Source organism: Rhinolophus sinicus, linkage group LG01 (assembly GCF_036562045.2).
Source record: "Rhinolophus sinicus isolate RSC01 linkage group LG01, ASM3656204v1, whole genome shotgun sequence".
Classification (NCBI taxonomy): Eukaryota; Metazoa; Chordata; class Mammalia; order Chiroptera; family Rhinolophidae; genus Rhinolophus; species Rhinolophus sinicus.
In genome coordinates, this window is record NC_133751.1 from 59,338,229 (window position 1) to 59,356,434 (window position 18,206).

The following is an 18,206-nucleotide window of genomic DNA, read 5'->3' on the forward strand; positions in this document are numbered from 1 at the left end:
CCAGCTCAGATCAGTGGACATTTATTGAGCCCCTCCTATGAACCACAGTCTCTCATAGGGACATGGACATGTAATCAAATACGTTATCATTGTATAACAAGATAAAACAATAGCCAAGAGGGAGAGTTCTGTCTGGGGAAGACTTCTTGGAAGGGGTGGCCCCTGAGCTGGTTGTGAGAAATGAGTCAGGTTTTGCCAGAAGGCCCAAGGAATGGGAGTGAAGCATTCTAGGTGGGGAGGATGGCAGGAATGGAGCTCAGCTTCTCCTATGTTCCCTGAGGGGGTGATTCCCAGAACTGTCTTTCTTCTCTTCAGAAACCCAGTTCTCTGCCTTCAGATGCCTGCCAGACATACATACGTGTTTATATGCTTCACTTTCAACACAATGGATGATGGTTATACATGCAGATATGTCTCCCCTTCCTCTTCCCAAACCCATCCTCCCTTTGCTTATTAATGGTCCCATTAATCTCTGCTGCACATTCAAAACCTCAACCATCTTTGTCTTGCCTCCATTTCTTCCCTTTTCTTAGTCACATGTGATCACCATCAGCTCTTCCTTCCCTCCTTCCCTCCTGTCCTCCCTCCTCCCCTGTCTTCCTTTCCTCTTCTCAATGCTGTCAGTACGCTTATTTCCATTAGGACAGTGGGCGACGTAGGCTGTCAAGTTGTAATACCCCGTTTGCGTCATGAGACTGCAGTGTGGGTCCAGGTGTCCGTAGAGAGGTCCTGGAAGCCCCCTGAGGGGCCTGCCTCCATGCTTTCTGACTTTCCTTGTCAGAAAAGGTTGCCTGTTCTCTGGAGCTCTCGGTCTTTGTTTTGCTCTTTCCTTTTTATCCTTCGCTTTTCTCTATTCCCATATTTATTTTAATTGTAGTAGGACACACCTGGGTTTGGGTCCCATTCTGCTATTTACTGTGTAACCTTGGGCAATTGACTTAATCTCACTACACCTCAGTTTCCTTGTCAGAAAAGCAGGGATAATAATGGTACCTACCTCCCCGGGGCTGTCATAAAGATTAACTGGGACAATCCAAGTGTGTCGGTCGGCGCCTGCAGGGAGCAAATGCCACGCACATTTGGGCTGCTATAATAATAAGCCTAATGGTTACCTGACTCTGGTAGGTGTCTTTTAAAAAAATTCTCCCTGGCTTTGTTTCTCCCTCTCTCTGTAAGTTTCTCCCTTTTGTTTTATTTCTCTTCTCAGCCCCCTTCCTTTCTTCTCCCTCTGCTTTCTCTCTTTTTCTTAACCTGTGTATGGCATACAACTGACTTTTAAAATAATTGGTTATATTTGAATCGTCAGGTTTCCCACTGTTAATTTTAAAAGCCTATTAGTAAACTTTTAATTTATCTCTTTAAATAGATTTCACTCATAGAAGCCCTGAGGGTCCTGGTGGGCCCACGGTCAGCATCCCCCGGTGACAACAGTGACCCTGCTGCCTTCCCTGTCCCATTCCAGGCCTCTGGCCCCTTTTCCCATGACATCATTTCACGTGTACATTTTCTAACATTGTCAACTTTCTAGATACAAGATGTTTCTGTGATTTCCTTAGGGTCCAGGGCCACTTCACACAGGACTGTAGAATACATGAACCACAGAACTTATAAAAGTCAGCCGCCAAGGCCGAGTGACTGTTTAAAGCCCAGGGCCCCATCGTGCAGTTCGCCCCTCGCCCTCCCCTGTAGCGGGCCCCTCTTCCTGCCCCCTCCTCCCGCACTCCACCCCCCTTCCTCCTCGGAACCAGGATGTTTTTCCTTGCTGTTTTATTGTTTCGCTAACCTGGCAGGCCTCCTTTGGTGGAGCCCTGCCACCAAGCTTCCTCTCTGGGTGTGAGCGCATGTTAGGGTGACAACACGAGAGAAAGGGAGGCCTGCTCCCCTTCCCTGGCTGCCCCACCTTCACCACCCGGCACCACAGGGAGCTTCCCTTTGCTAAAGACCCTCCTCTTCAGCCCCTCTGCTGGGTGTTTCTTTTTCAAAGGCTGAAGGGAACTAAGGAAACAGAGGCACAAGGTAGACACCCCACCCCCCCAAACCCCCCCCCCACACACAAGGTAGGCACCCCCACAGAAAGCCTTTTTGTTTACTTATTTAATTGAACGGGAATCTTCTGACTTTGGACCCTAGGGCTTTGTCTCAAGGATTTTTATTTTTTTTTTAAGCCTATAGAATTATTTTTAAAGCAAAGAGCTTGAGGTCACTTGAGGGACCTTCGTCTTTCACTCCTGCCTGGGTAGACTGCCTCACTCATCGCCCCCAGGCCACCTCAGGGGTGAGTCCATTTCTGGAAACCTGACCCCAGACTCAGGTCAGCCCGTGTCTGCGGCCTGCCTTACTCTCCACAGAATTATCGGTGGGACAAAACCTGACTGTCTCCCAGGGAGGGGAGGATAATACATCTTGTAAACTTCATACTTTTCATTACTTGAGGCTGTTCCAGGGGAATTTTTTTTTAAAAATACAGATCATCGATCTCAAGTCCAAATACTTCTCACTGTATATGGTTTTTCTTAGGGCCGCTCCTTTCAAGGCAAGAACAAGGAAGGAAACGAAACTCCCCATGAGCCCTGGACAGTTCAGATCAAGGGCTGAGCCTTTTGTTCACACAAACTCATTTGGCTCCTAACGTCCCTCCACCCAGAATCATTACATCCGCAGCAGCGTTTCAAAACACAGCCCAGAGTGACCTAGTTGAGGAGGCGGCTGCCTTGCTGGTGAGGTCGCAGCCACCTTCCCCCTGTGACCCCAAGGTTCCTGTGTGCCCCCAAATATCCTCCTGGTCACCATCCGGCCTGAAATCCCCCTCATTTAGAGGATTCCAGGGGTGAATGCAGTAAGGCCAGGAAGGCAGGGGGGCCTCCATCTGGAGGGGAGGGCGGCAGCCGGACAGGGAGGACGGATGGCATTCTGCTCTCAGCCCTGTGCCCTCCGGACTCCGAGGGCACCCTCTGCCACCCTCTGCCACACTGGGCCACTTCTCACTCCCCAGTGGCACTGTAGGGCTTTACTTACATGATTCAGCTTTCTTGGAAGCAGTCAACTCCTCGAGGTAGATTCCACCTTGTCTTGTGTATCGTTGATGCTCAGGAAATATCTATTGTTTTATTGTGGTAAAATATACATAACAAACAATTTACCATTTTAACCATTTTTAAGTGTACAAGTCATTGGCATTGAGTACATTCACAGTGTTTCCCAAACATCACCATTTCCAGAACTTTTTTCTTCCTTCAACAGTCTGAATAATATTCCATTGTATGTAAATACATTTTGTTTATCCATCTGTGGCTGGATGGGCCCTTGGTTTGCTTCCACTTTTTGGCTGTCGTGAACAGTGCTTCGACAAACATGGGTGGACAGCTATCGGTTTAGTTCCCTGCTTTCAATTCTTTTGTGTATGTACCTAGCCGCGGAATGGCTGGATCATATGGTAAATCTAGGTTTACATTCTTGAGGAATTGCCAGACTGTTTTCCACAGTGCCTGCACCATTTTCCATCCTACCAGCAATGCAAGAAGTTCTCAGTTTCTCCTCGTCCTTGTCAGCACTTGCTGTTTTCCAGTTTTTTGACCGATAGCCATCCTAAGGAGTATGAAACAGTTTTTTGAATTTACAGATGCCACTCACTGGCTATATAGTGGATTTGGAACTGTTACTGTCCCTCTTGGGCCCAGTCCTCTCACCTCAGGGTCAGACGAGTTGGTTCCTGTGGTCTCTAAGGAGAGGGATGGGGCCACCAAAGACAACCCAGACAATTTCTCAACTTGGGCCAGAATGAAGGATGCAAACACTATGGATGCCAGCTAGTGACAAGGGCCACATGCCCTACATTAGTGTGGGAAGAGCTGGCTGGGCTGCTTCTCAGTGCGCACTGGTTTTCCTGTGGGTGGCTGCTTAGGAAAGATCCGGGAATGAAAGAGCCGGCTTGGATCTGTGTTCTGCCACTTATTTGGGGGTCACCCTTGGCCCGTCACCTCCATACTGAGCTTCCGCCTTCTCTTCTGTAAAGTGGGGTAAGAATCCCTGTCCTTCTTGCCACTCAGAATGTCAGGATGTGATCGGTTAATTTAGGCCCCCGAAATTATCCTACAGAGCAGGGGTGTCCAAACTTTTCTCAACGTTTTTCACCAAGGGCCATATGCGGTAAAACACACAAACAGCCGGGCCACTCACTCGAGGTGAAGTATGTATTGCCTCACCTGGTTTATTTAGGTAAACTAAATATATTTTTGGAATTTGCTGCGGGCCAGTTAACAATGGATCCCGGGCCGCAGTTGGCCCGCGGGGCCGCAGGTTGGACACGCCTGCTGTAGACGGTGCTTTGCAAACTGTAACAGCTCTGAGAATAGGAGCATCAGTTCATTCTCCCATGCATTTCCTGTGGCCAGTGTCTTGCTCTTCTTGCGGTTTACACATACCAAAAGGGGAATTAAAATTAAAAAGAGTACTAGCAGTCTCTTTTTAAAAAGCTCTCTTCTCCCCTCCCTACACGAACAATTGAATCTTAAGAACATTTGAAAAAATTACAAAGAAACCTGCTCTCACAGGTATAAGATCCACGCTGGTCTGTAGAACAGCCCTCCTAGGAGCGGTGCCTAAGTTGACGGTCCCAGGAAAGCTCCAAGGGGGCGGCAGCGATGGGGAATTCCATAGCTGAGGGGCAGTGTCTTACGGTTCCAGAGACTTCTCCTGATGAGCCTTCATCCCTAGCAATCTGACCGTCATCTTCCATCTACCAGGTGACACTCTGTAAAGTCCTGGGGACTTTGGTTGACTGGTCTCTTCTTGCAGCCCGGATGTCCACGGCCTCTCTGCTGCGTCTCAGCTCTTACGCCTTCCTGGCCCCTACTTTTAATTTTGTTCTGTCCTTCTTTTGTCATCTGTGTCTTTCACTGGCTCTTCTCCTCCCTCCAAATTCAAGTTTCCCTTAATTCAGTCCTTGGCCCTTGCTTGTTCCTGCATATGTCCTCTCCTTGTCCTTCCTTCTAATCCGTGGTCCCCAATCTTTCACTGCCTGTTGGGCATTTCCACTTGAAAGTTACAGCCTCACCCCAAATTTCACATTTTGAACGCTGACTTTTCCTGTCCCTCAAACTCGTTCTCCATTCTGCCTCCACTCTTTCTTAATGTCCTTCTTTTCATTACCCAGGAGAGTCCTCTCTGAGCTTGAAGCTGCTGTAAACGTTCTCTTGTGCAGTCTTCCAGCTAATAACATGCAGCTGTTGTGAAGCCAAGTCTGTCTGATTCCAAAGCCCATGTGACTCCTACTGTCTCCTTCCTCTCGGGGAGAAACAGGGCAGTGCAGAGGGTTTACCGCTGACGTTTGAAGGCCAGTGGGACATTTCTGTCCCTGCTCACTGGTCAGCTCCTTAAAGCTCCATGTCATGGAGTTAACTGGGGTGTGGTGGAAAGACACCTGGGTTCAGATTGGGTCTCTGTCATTGAGCACATGACCTTGACCTTGACTAGTCACTTAATCTTTCTGCCCCTCAGCTTCCCCATGTGCCGTGATACCCACTTGACCGGCCAACATGTGCGTTAAATGAGATAACACATGTGAAAACACTTAGCACTTGGTGGGAAAATCTGATTCTACAGAGAGGGAAGTGAAAAGAAAGGGCTGGTGCTTCAACTCTGTGTCCCCGAAACCTGAGGTTGTAGCTGGCAGCATGTGACACAGGGTCTGCTGCAGTGGTAGGCGGTGCAGTGTGGAGGCGGGTTGGGCCCCCTGGGAGGAAACTGCCTCTTTGGATGACACAGAGCAGTCTCCGTACACGCCCACTCCACTGCGCAGAAACAATGCAAGTTGAAAAACCCCAAATCATGAGGTAGGTGGGTAGTGAGGAGCTGACCTGCAGCAGCTGCTACCTGGGAAATCCTACTCCCGAGCTGTGCTAGCGTCCCTGACAATGTTTGTTCACAAACAGATGTTTCGGGACATTAAGACATTACAGAAGTGGAAGTTGTCAACTTGGGAGAAAATAACAAGGCAAAGCAATAAAACACTTGTTAATTTAATCTCCATTCATGGTACAAGGGAAAGTGATGGCCTGACACAGGGAGCTGAGCATAGAGGGAAGGATGGTATTTCCAGCTCAAAAGATACCTGTGAACTGGGACATCCATCGTTCAACATGGCACTAGTTGGTGTGGTTCCCCCCGGAATGTGGGGTGGGGGTGGTGGGTTAAGCAGTTGTCTCCAACCATCAGGGGAGAGGGATGGGTGAGGTGAGTAGTGTCTCAGGGTGCCCCCTCATACCCCAGAAGCTTCCCCTGAGTGGTATGGCACAGCCCTTTCTCCTCATTCCCCATTCGTCCCAGGCTCCGCAGCCTGAGATATCCCTTCTTTCCTTTTCTCCAGGGTCATGTCTGTTCTCCACTAAGAGTCAGATCGGGTTCCCTGATACCTCCCCCTGCATGTGGTACGTCTCTGTTGAGTCCTGTCCACTTGACTCCGAATTCCTCTCCCACTCAGGGCCTCCACCTGTGCTGAAATAAGAGCCGCACCACAAACAAGATTCAACCACAATAACCTAAGCAACTGAGGACTTCTGAAAGGATTTGTCCTTTGACTTCAGTACATGTTTTAGCATGTGACCCATTGTTCTCCCCGAGATACAACACGGAATGCTGTAAAAGCACGTGGGTATTCACAACCCAGACCTCGAGTGGTAGAGGGGTTGGGCTGGGGTGCCGCCTGCCCATCCTGCCTGCTTCGTGAATGCTGTTTCTGAGGAATCCTTCCTATCGTAGCCAATACAAGAGGTAGAAGGGCATCCAAAGTGAAATGGGACAGTGGGATACTGTTGCTTTGGAATCCCAGGACAGTGACATCAGGGGCTTCTCATGCCAGAGGTTGTGGCGGCCCTCACCCTGTGCCCCCAAGTTCTCCCTGCACTTGCTAGGTGAGTGTCCTGGAGCAGAGCTAGAGGGAGGCACCAGCTGCCCCAGCAGCCGCTCAGCCAGCCTCGGACCTTTCAGCACACTGCACTCCTCACTTCCAGGAGGGCCTGGGGGCCTGGGTGCTATGGGTGATTTCACCTCCGGGACCGGCTCTGATCTGCTGCCTGGAGAAGGATTGGGAGACTGAGCCACGAGTGATTAGCAGGGCCCGCCCAAGTCATCCCCACATCTGTTTGTTAAAAGTTAATAGACCTAAGTCCATTTAATAGCTCTAATGTGTACGGTGCTATACCAGATACTGTTGAGAGCTCTCACATGTGTGTACTGTGTTATAGCCCAGAGAGATGGGTCCTGTTACTGTCCCCATTTTACAGGTGAGAAAGCTAAGGTGCTGAGAAATGCGGTATCTCGTCTGAGGTCATAGGGCACGTAAGGTAGAACCAGAAGTCTCCCTCAGACAGCCTGACTTGAACCACAGTCTGTGTGTTACTCACTGCCTCTCATGAAGAACTGAATTTCTAGATCCAGGCGTGGAGCTAGAAGCAGGCTCTTTTTCTTCTAGATGAGAAGATCTTTGCACAGAGAACACGGATTTGTAGGGTGTAGGTAAAGCAAGCAACTTTTTATGCTGCCTCCTGTGTGTAGGGAAAGAAAGTGAAGGATCCTTAGATAAAGAGGGACACTACAGGTAAGAGTTTCTCACCCTTTTAGGCAGCTATGGCCCCCGTGATGAAGGGGAAGAGAGTAGAGGTAGCATCACAAGCCAGCAGGTCTCTGAGGTCAGCAGGGCCTGGCAGTGGCAGCCTAGCTAGCTAGGACTGTGTCTTGTTTCTAGCTGCTCTGGGGAGATGGGCACTGGCACCTCTCCTTGATCAGGCCACCAGCTAAGGCCACAACTGATGCTGAGAGTGGTGAGGTGTCTAGAGGCCGCGTGGCCCAGACACAAGGAAACTCGTCAGTCCTTCAGCTGGGCAGTGAAAGGCCACTCACCTGCTTATGTTTCCGACATGGCACAGGAGACCAAACCCGCACACTGTCTTATTAGCAAGTTGCACGAGCCCACTTTATATTTAACTCTACAGGCTTCCCCTACCTTAGGGGGCCAGTCTGGGGACCAAAGAAAGCCCGTTACAAGGTGGCTTCCACACCGGGAGTCCTTTCACCAACATACCAACCTTTTTTGCTCTTTTTCTTAGGAGACACATTTTTTTTTTAACGTGTTTTTAATAACATGGGATCATATGGTCCATACCATTTTATAATTTACGTTTTCACTTGACAAAAGAAGGTGAGTATAATACATATCTAAAACTGTATCAATAATATATTTTGGTCAGTTTTTAAAAAAATTATTGTTTTGTAATTAAGTTAACCAACTCCCTATTGTAGAAATTTAGGTTATTTCCAATTTTCATTATTATAAACGATGCTGTGATAAACTTCCTTGTGCCTGAAACTTTGTGTACTTCCTTAATAATTTCCTTGGAATTAATTCCAGAAATGGAATTCCTGGGTCAAAATACCTGCCTATTTTTAAGGCTTGTGCAATGGATTGCTAACTTTCTCACCGTAAAGTATGTGCCATTTCATTCTTACCAACACTGCGTGTAGGTGTCCGTGTTCTATACCGGCAATGATTGTAGATATTATAACTTTTTAAATCTTCACCAATTTGATAGGAAAATGGCATATATAAAAATTTGAAAAGGTCAAACTAGAAAAGTTTGGCTTTGTATTTTATTTCTTTCCTACAGTCCTTTCCTATGTTTATTCTCCACTTACACATTTTCTTTTGTGTACTGCACATTCATGTTCTTTGTCTATAAGATGTATATCGCAGGAATTTGAAAGAATTCTTCATGTATTAAGAATGCTGAACTTTTATCATGCGCGACAGACATTTATGCCGGTTTGTTATTCATCTTTTTTTAATTTAATTTTTATTTTTATCACACTTATACATCCTTTAAAAATCAACTGTGTTTTATAAGGTTATTATAAAAACTCATCACTTCTACCATCATCATTTCCTGCTTCCCAGAATCAACAACTTTCAACCCTTTTAACTTCTTCTTTAGTAATTACATCCATATCCCTAAATAACATGCTTCTGTTGCTATTTATTGATTTTTTTGTTGTTTTGGTTTTAGGCAATATTCATTGATTTCTCTCCATGGAAATTTTGTATCATTTCAAGCAACATCATTCAGAAGTGATACACTCCTATTTCTATTCCTTCAGGTTAGATTGAGGAACTTTAAAGTGCATTTTTGACACAATTTAAAGTTACCCTTCTGCACAACATGATTTGCATCATCCCCTCCCAACTTATGTTATCCAGGATTTGCTCTGTGTTGTTTTATTAATCCCCAAAATGAGAAATTATTTTTATAAATTCAGTATTTCTTTAGAATTATGCACGCACTTAACATTTTTTCCCCTCATTATTTCTTGTTGTATCTTATAGCTTTCATCTAGGGTTGTTTTTCTTCTGCTTGCAATAAATTCTCCATAATTTCTTTTAGTGGACATGGGTGATAAACTCAAATTTGACTGAAAATGTTTCTGTTTTAAAGTAGTCTCAAGATGTTTTTCAAAGATAGTTTTGTTGAGTATTCAATTCTAGGTTTTTTTTTCTCTCAGCACATTGAAAATATTTGCCTACTGTCTTTTGGCTTTCATGGTTGTGTTTGAGAAATCAGCTGTTTGTCTAATTGTCATCTTCTGTAGATGATTTGTCATTTTTTTTCCTCTCGTAGTTTTTAAGACCTAATATTCATTCTGTGATTTTCTGCAGTTTTACTGTGATAGGGGTTTATATTTCCTTTTTATTTAGCTTTCTAGGATTTGTTTGGCTTTCTTAGTCTGAGGATTCATACTTTTTATTAGTTCTGGAAAGTCTCAGCCATTACCCTTTTGAATGTTGTCATTTCTTTTTTCTCTCATCTCCTAGAACTCTAGTTAGATATATGTTGGACTCTCACTCTATCTTCCTTGTATTTTCACCTCTTTTTCATATTTTCTATCGTTATATAGCATCGGCATTTTCTTATTTATCATCTGCCTTATAATTCTTAATTCTCTTTTTAGCCATATCTAATCTGCTAATGAGTTTCCTAATTTCAGGTAATTGTATTTTTTCATTTCTAGAATTTCCATTTAGATTTCTTTCAAATGTTTTTGGCCATTATATAGTCTCTTTTTCTCTCCTTTTCATTTTCTAATTTCTTTTCATGCAGTTTTATATACTTATATTTTTTGTCTGATAACTCCAGTATTTGAAGTCTTTGCTTGTCCAATTTGCTGACTTTTGCCCATGGATGCTTTTTTACCTTGTACATTTTGTGATTTTTGACCGTGATCTTTTATTCCTAGAATTTTATCAGTGAATGACAAAATTGGATTGAAGGTATATTCATCCAGAGTATTCACATTTGTTTCTGCCAAGTACTTGGAGGCATTGTATCTCAAAATCACTTTTTCTACCCCATTAATAGAGTGTGTGTGTGTGTGTGTGTGTGTCTGTGTATTTGAGATATAATTTATATACCATAAAATTCACCCTTTTGGAGTATGTAATTCAGTAGTTTCTAGTGTATTCACAAGGTTTAGAACCACTTTTAAACACATCCTTGGCTTGAGGTTTGGACCACACAGGTGTGGTGAGCTTGTACTTCACATGAGGGTCAGCTTTATGGTTACAAATTCTTGGGTGAGATTTATTTTTCTTTCACCTAAGACCAAGATTGAAGGGCCAGATTTCCTTGCTGTCTCCTTCTACAGGGCAAGCTTGTTTCTGTTTCCTTACACCCAACGTATAGCCCTGGTCCCAGCTTTCTACAGGAGTTTCCTCTCAGATACCCTCCTCGAGAGTTTTGTCTGCTGTCTCCTCCATCCTTGTGGCGAGCAGACCAGAAGTTGAAGGTCACAGAAGTTGAATAGATGCCTCAGGGCAGCTGCGGGCTTCAGAGTTAGCTCACCTCCCTGAATACCTCTCTGAATTCCAGCTCTCTGTTCATTTTTGGCCTCAGAAGATTTGATTCTTTACTTACTTGTCAACTCAGCAACATTTAGAAATATTTTTTAAAAATATTTTATTCAGCATTTTTCGTGGCAGAGTTATCAGGATGCTGCAGGACTATTGTCTGCCTTTTAGTTTTGTTTATAGTGTGCATTTTTGTCTTCTTGCATCTTCAGTCAACCCTCCAGGGAGAGAGTGTGGGTCAGTGCTAGCCATGTCCTGTCTTCACATGGCCACTCTTTTCCTTTTGGAGACTACAGTGAAATTCCTTGGCTTGACTAGGGTCTGGGACTTCCACTCCTTGTCCTTGAAGAAGGAGACGTTGCTGCTTTCTCAGGCCCAGCCACACTTGTCGTACGGTATAATAGAAGTATACCCCAAATTCATTTCCTTCCCTTTGCTTATGGCTTGCCCGCTTTGGGACATGGGTTTTGAATCTCTTCCGCCTCCCCACAGTCACTTTTTTTTTTAATATTGTCAGTCTTTTTTACTTTTTTTTATTAGTTTCAGGTGTACAAAACAATGTAATAATTAGACATTTACACCCCTCACAAAGTGATAGCCCCCCTCCCCCAATCTCCTACCCCTCTGACATCATATATACACGTCATATTTATACATTGTACATAATAGCTGTTACAGTTCCATTGACTCTATTCCCTGTGCTGTACTCCATCCACATCCTGTGACGATATATATATATATGGTCATAATCACTTTTTTCCTGGCTTCTTTTGAGAATAACTTCTCTCATTGTGCCCAGTTGATCAACAAGATAAAGAAAACATTCTCAAACCCTTTCTTTCACCTCCTCTCTGGAGGCCAGCTTGCCTTGGCAGCTCAGATAGGAAGAACAAAGGGAACATGTCCTATGGGTCACTGCTATCTACACCCCCAGAGTCTCAAGTTCAATTTAGGGACTTTGCAGCTACCCCTGGAAACACCCCTCTACATCCCGTTTCTGGATGAGTGTACGCCTTGCCTTTCTGGGGCTGGGCCCCAGAGGAGCCTAGATGCCTGGGCAACTTCCCTCCCCCTTCAGGAAGCTTCTGTTAATTATCACTTACAGGAAACAGAATAGGAAGCATGAAAACAGTAATCTCAAGGGATTGGGGGAGGAAATGATTCCCTTAGGAAAGTTTGTCAGTATCTCTTATGGAAGTTTTTATAATCACCACCCTTCCAACACCACTGCTTCTGGTAGGAGTAGACCAGAGTGAGAAAATTGAAAATCATTCATCTGGAATTGCACTGTCCAATATGGTAGCCACTCGCCAAATGTGGCCACTGAGCCTTAAGGCATGGCTAGAAAAATTCTCACAGGATTTTAAAGGTTTAATACAAAAAATGCAAAATATCTCAGTAATTTGTAATATTAATTAGATATTGCAATGATACTATTTTGGATATATTGGGTTAAATAAAATAGTTTTAAAATGTCACCTTTTTTTTAAAATGTGGCTACTATAAAATGTAAAGATACATATGTGGCATAATGTAAAGATATATTTGTGGCTCACTTTATACATCTCTTGGCCAGTGCTGAGCTAGGAGATAACTTGTTCCTTTTGGGAGTGTGTGTGAGTACATACATGTGCACGTGTTTGCGCTATATTTTGAGTCTGTCAGTTCTGCCTGCAGCCTCTACTGGTCAGATGGTTGGTCATTTCTGCCTGACTCATGTAGATAGAAGTGACTTCATTCATTGCCACAGAGGTTTCTCAACAGTACCCATGGCTCCCAGCACTAAGCAGAAAGAAAAATATCATTCCCAAAGAGAGAAAATCAAAATGGGTTTTTCAAGGAGTAGTGGAATCAGCAGTAACTTCAGATGGTCCTCGTCCTCATCATTGTTTTCTCTAGAAACTCATTCAAGTCCATGCCCCAATTAGCGCATGCATTCCATATTCACGTCCGTAGTAGTTTGGATGTACAGGGACATAGCTCTTAGAATGCTGTTTGCTTTTTTATCTTTCAGGGGCTGGCACCCCTGCAGTGGCCTGGCTCTGACTTCCAAGCTGTGGCCGTAACGTGTACACTTCTCCAGAGTAACGGGGCAGCCTTCGAGGCTTGGACTCGGGTGTCCCACCCACCCAGACTCTGAACCCCCTGCCTTGATAAATGACACTTGATACTCCAAGATGATTTTCCGCTGTGCCCAATTTTACCCTCAACTTTAACTTCATTCTCACGTTTCAAACTAATGACCTCTTTGCCATCATCCTGAGTGAAGTAAATAATCACTTAAAAATCTTTTCTGACTAATATAAATACATTCCTAATTTATAAACTTCAAGTAACAGTCCATATTAATAAGCAACATTTTCTCAGCACCCCTGAACTGGAAATAAGGCAGAATAGGAGGATTTGCTCTAACGCTCCTCTCCAGCACGTTATCTTCCCGCTGAGCACAGGTGCCTGGTGACTGGCAAGGGACATGACCTCTCTGGACCTTCTTTGCCTCCCATGCAAAGTGGGGGTGATACTAAGAGCACCTACTTCCGACATTGTGCAAGGATGGAATGAAGGGGTGCATGCTAAGTGCTTGCATCAGTGTTTGGCACGGACACACACAATTGCTATTACTATTTCTTTTTTTAACAAAACGAGATCGTATTCTAAATTCTATTTTGAAGCCTGTTGTTTTAACTCAATGGCACCTGTAGACTATCTTTATTTTATTTTATAGCATCATTTTAATGACCTCTTAATATCTTTTCATGTGGATATACTGCAACTGGTTTCATCTGCTATAGGATTTTTAGTTTCTTCCTTTCCTCCTTCTCTTCCCTCCCTCTGTCCCTCCCTCCGTCCCTCCCTCCGTCCCTCCCTCCCTCCCTCCCTCCCTCCCTCCCTATAAACTTACTGCATTACACTTATTTACATTTACTAAGGTTTTGGTAATATTGCCAAACCCTTCATGAATTTTTCCGGAATTGTGCATGTCCCACCTCCGGCCTGTGAGAGCAGGTCTCAGGATTAAAAGCTGCCAGCTTTTACCGTCTACCACCAAGAAGGCACAGTTCACAGCCTTGCTACTAATGAAGAGCTTCCTTCCCTCCACTCACATCTGACCTCGTCCCCCCATCCCCCTCTTGGAACCTGCCCAGATGCCAGGGGTGCAAGTCCTCTGCCCTGAGCCGCACGTTGATCTCTTTTTATCAATCTTCATAATTCTGTAAAATTTCCTCTTACTGTAAAATTTAATCCTATATACTATTGTTGCTTCATAATTTCTTCCACTGAATTACAAGGATAATTACTATGGGGGGTGGGGAAGGAAAGGTGAAATTATTCTACTTGAGTCCACTTCCTTATTCATATATCTGCTCATGGTGTTGTTTCTGAAGGTTTTCTTCTCTTTGCAAAAGCCAGCAAGTTCTCACTGATCCATTTTCTGATTGTTTCAGCTACTGTAAGGAACCGTTGGGCAGAAAACAACACTGAACCCCACATAGAAAACATCACCTTTGCTCAGAATCAAGTGGACTTTTCCACAGTGGCTTCCAAAGAGGGTGTGATGGTTCAGACCCCCAGCAAGAGACATGCTCTTTCAGATGCTCCAGAAAACTTTACTCCGCAAACTGAAACAGCACACGCTAGAGGAAGAAACAGCTCTTCAAGGAGAACAAATGTCACCGTTTCCCCTGTTGGGCCTGCAATAGCGACAGCTCTGACTTCCCAAAGCAGCACCTTAGGTCAGTGTATGCTGCTGATGCTCATTTCATTCATGTATGTCCAGTCCTAGAAAACAGAATTTCTGCCAGTCTCCCCCTCCCCCGTCCTGCGCCTCAGCATCCATTTTAGGTCCTGGACTGGGGCTCAGTCCCGTGACTTTGGCTCCATCTGTGGCACACTGTGGTTAGCAGGTATGAGTATAGACCAGACAAGGGTGCAGATTTGCTGGGAGGCCTGTCCAATCCCATGGAACGTGTCCTCCATGGCCTGTCTGGATCCAAGCAGCATCCAGCTGCACTGCCACACGCTGCAGGCTCACAGGTACCAGGACTGGTGGGCTGCGTGGTTGCATGTTTGTGTTGAGGTGGCTCAAATGCAAATGGTTGTTCTTTTTTTTTTTCTTTTCTTTTTGACACATGAATATTTATTGTATACTCGTACTTCGGGTTATAAGTTGTTTTTTTTTTAATTTATTGGGGTGACAATTGTTAGTAAAATTACATAGATTTCAGGTGTACAATTCTGTATTACATCATCTATAAATCCCATTGTGTGTTCACCACCCAGAGTCAGTTCTCCTTCCATCACCCTGTATTTGATCCCCCTTACCCTCATCTCCCGCCCCCCACCCAAATGGTGGTTCTTGCTCCAGTCTGTACAGCTGGTGGTTTGCTACTTTTACTGTAAGATGTCAAGAAGGGGCTGGGTCTGGATAAGCAAGATTTGATTGAGGAAGGGAAGACAAAGAAGTCTAGCGTTGATTAGGTCCCTACTGCATACCAACATGTCTAGTCTCTCAGTTCTCACAGCAAGCCGGTGAGGTCACATTATTCTCATCTTAGGAATTTGGAAACTACAGCTCAGAGAAGTTAATTCATCCAACGGGTGTAGGTCAAACAGCTCACACGTTTCAGAGCTGGGATTTGAGTCTATGTCTGTGTATCTGAGCCAGGTGGAAGGGTGGCTGAGGAATGGGTGCCCCGACCATGTGGTGAAGACACAGAGGAGAGAGCATGGGCTCTTTACGGGGCTTCCAGGCGGCATCCTCCCTTGAGGGAAGGTATAAGTCGCATACAGAGTAGAGGAGCCTCAGCTAGGGCAGTTGTGTGGATGGATTAGGGACAATCATGGAGGACTTTAAAGGGCTGACAGTTTAAATTTGGTGTGGTGGGAAGAGTCACTTAAGGTTTGTGAACATGACAGTGACATGATTAAAGCAAATTTGGGGAGGATTCACCTGGTAGGCCGGTGTAAGATATCTGGGTGGGAGATGGGACAGAGAGAGCCTGCAGTCAGGGACCACCCAGGCAGACACAGAAACCCAGACACCAGCTGCTAAAATATGGCCTGGTGACCTCAGGGTTGGAGAGGAAGAGACTGATAAAGACTCTTCATAAAGGGAGATGGATAGGACTTGGTAATGTACAGGAGGAAGCCATCAAAGGTGCCCCATGGCTTCACACCTTAGTGACAGGAGGTCTGGTTGGGCGCTCAGTTCTGTAAAGAGTATGTATGAAAGTATTTTATGTTCCATTCATGAATGATGGAGTTAGAGCTTAGAAACCCAGCACATGATGCTGCCTGCGTTTGTTAATCATCCAGATGTTGGAAATTTCGTTTATGGTGGATTCAAGTAAATTCTGGAACCAACTTTGCGAAATGTGAGTGATGAGTCATGATGATCAAAAACCGATCTCTGATTCCGTATCATCTGATACTTAGCTTCCTTGTGTTCGTTTTCTGGTAATTTTACCACAAGAGGCCAAGTCTTTGTGAAATCTAAAAACATTCTTTGTCTTCGTTTGTGGTTGCTCGTTCAGGGGTTAGCTTTGCATAGAATGAATACTTGCTCCTGATTGCTTCTCATGTCTGTATATTTTATAGAGGTCAGAGCTGAGCCCACTAGACATGTGGAGGTTGACTGGTGGCATTTTAATTGTTGCTGTCTGCTTTCAGCCTTGGGAAAGCTTCACCTGCCATCTAGCAGTGCAGGGTCAGAAGGAAGAAGTGCCCCTTCTCACACAGAGAGCAGAACATCTCGGGGTTCCCTGGCGAGGGGGAAGGGGCTCCCCGAAGAAATGACTGCGTACACTCAAGTGGCCACTTCTGTTTTGAGCCAGTCCTCTCTTCCTACTTTGGAGATGGGAGAAGAGACCACACTCTCCAGGAAGAGAAATTCCCCAGGCCCAGAGCTCTTCTGGCTGCGTTTCTCTAGGACAGCAGCTTCCTCCCCTCCCTCAGATCGTTCCACAGGTGAGTAGTCCTGCCCAACTTAGCGTGCTGAAGTCATTCCGAATAGAAATAAATAGACATGTATAGCTAGACGTACTCAGCACAGGGGCTAAGGGAAGAAGGCATTAAGCATGAATGCAAAGTATTTGAGGTAAATTTACGTCAGTATTGAAGTTCATCTTTAAAATATATTTTCTGTAACTGTATAAGGAGGAAAGTAATAGTTGGTCTGGCGGCTTCTCCCCTTTACACACACACACACAGCAAAGACTAAGTGTTGGTGTGTATTCTTGCACAAGAGGCCATGTTCTGGGGTGACTGAAAGGACAAGCATTACGTCATTTGATTAGGAGTTAGATTTGATTTTCTTCATTATTGCAAAAGTGTTACTTTCAGTGGCAATGATAACATGGACGTACATTTTTCTAGGCCATCATTTGAAAAAAAAACAAAAAAACAAGGCTGTGGGAATGGAGCACTCAGCTCTCTGCCATTCCAGTTCCTAGTCATCAGTTCAGTCTCCTCTCAGGTATTTCCATCCCCACGAAGCCTTTCTTCAGCCCTCTGTGCCAGTCCCCGTGTCACATTAGCTTATCTAATGCCTATCTGCCCAGAGAGGTTGTAACCCCCTTGAGGGTTACACGTAGGCTGCATGTATCCCTTCTCATCAGCCCCCTGCTGCCCAAGAACATGGTGCATTTGATAAGTAATGGGGATTAGCGTGTGCCCAAATATCACGGGGTTCACCTGGCCACGGGCCAAAGAGAATGTGGTACACGCTGCCCCTTTTTCTCTTCTCTGAGCTTTTATTCAGTCAGTGCATGCTGCCTGTGTCTTCATCCCCATGCCATAGGGAGCAGGACAGAGAGGGTTGGAAATATTCTTGGGAAATGGAGGTTAGGTTGCTTTAGAAATTGCCATTTAAAAATTTTTAGAGGTCGGTGGTTTTTAGAAGTACTTGGCAAGACTAGGGTTTTGGGTTTATGTCATCAAAGCAAAAAATGAACCCAGAGGTCCTTTCTGGAATGCCTATTGAAAGCCACCAGTTCCTCTTCCATATACTCTGTACACCGTTTCCTGCTGACTGGTATGTATATAGTTTATGATTTGTGTTTTTCGGAGATGGCTTTTTAAAATTATTCTTAAACATTGGTTAGATTGGCTAAAAGCTATGATCCTTTCCAGCTTTGAAGTTCTGTGGTTCCGTGATTTACAAGCAGCTTTACTAAGTGGTGGAAAGGAAGCATTTTCGAGGAAGCTCCACTTTGGTTCTGGTCAGGGTCATTTACTATTTATAATTTAAATTCAACCCACTACTGTGGCGTATTTGAAAATCAGCCTATGTTTCCAACTTTACTGCACTTAGCTC

At 44.8% G+C, this 18,206-nt stretch overlaps 1 protein-coding gene across 3 annotated transcripts in view; it reads left to right on the forward strand.

Moving 5' to 3' along the window:
- HEG1 (heart development protein with EGF like domains 1) overlaps nt 1-18,206 on the forward strand; it is an 83,631-nt gene that overhangs the window by 11,923 nt on the left and 53,502 nt on the right. For all 3 annotated transcript variants that reach the window (XM_019738982.2, XM_074330619.1, XM_074330622.1), the window contains exons 2-3: nt 14,338-14,625; nt 16,562-16,858. In XM_019738982.2, coding sequence (XP_019594541.2) covers nt 14,338-14,625; nt 16,562-16,858 — 585 coding nt within the window. The remainder of the gene's footprint in view (nt 1-14,337; nt 14,626-16,561; nt 16,859-18,206) is intronic.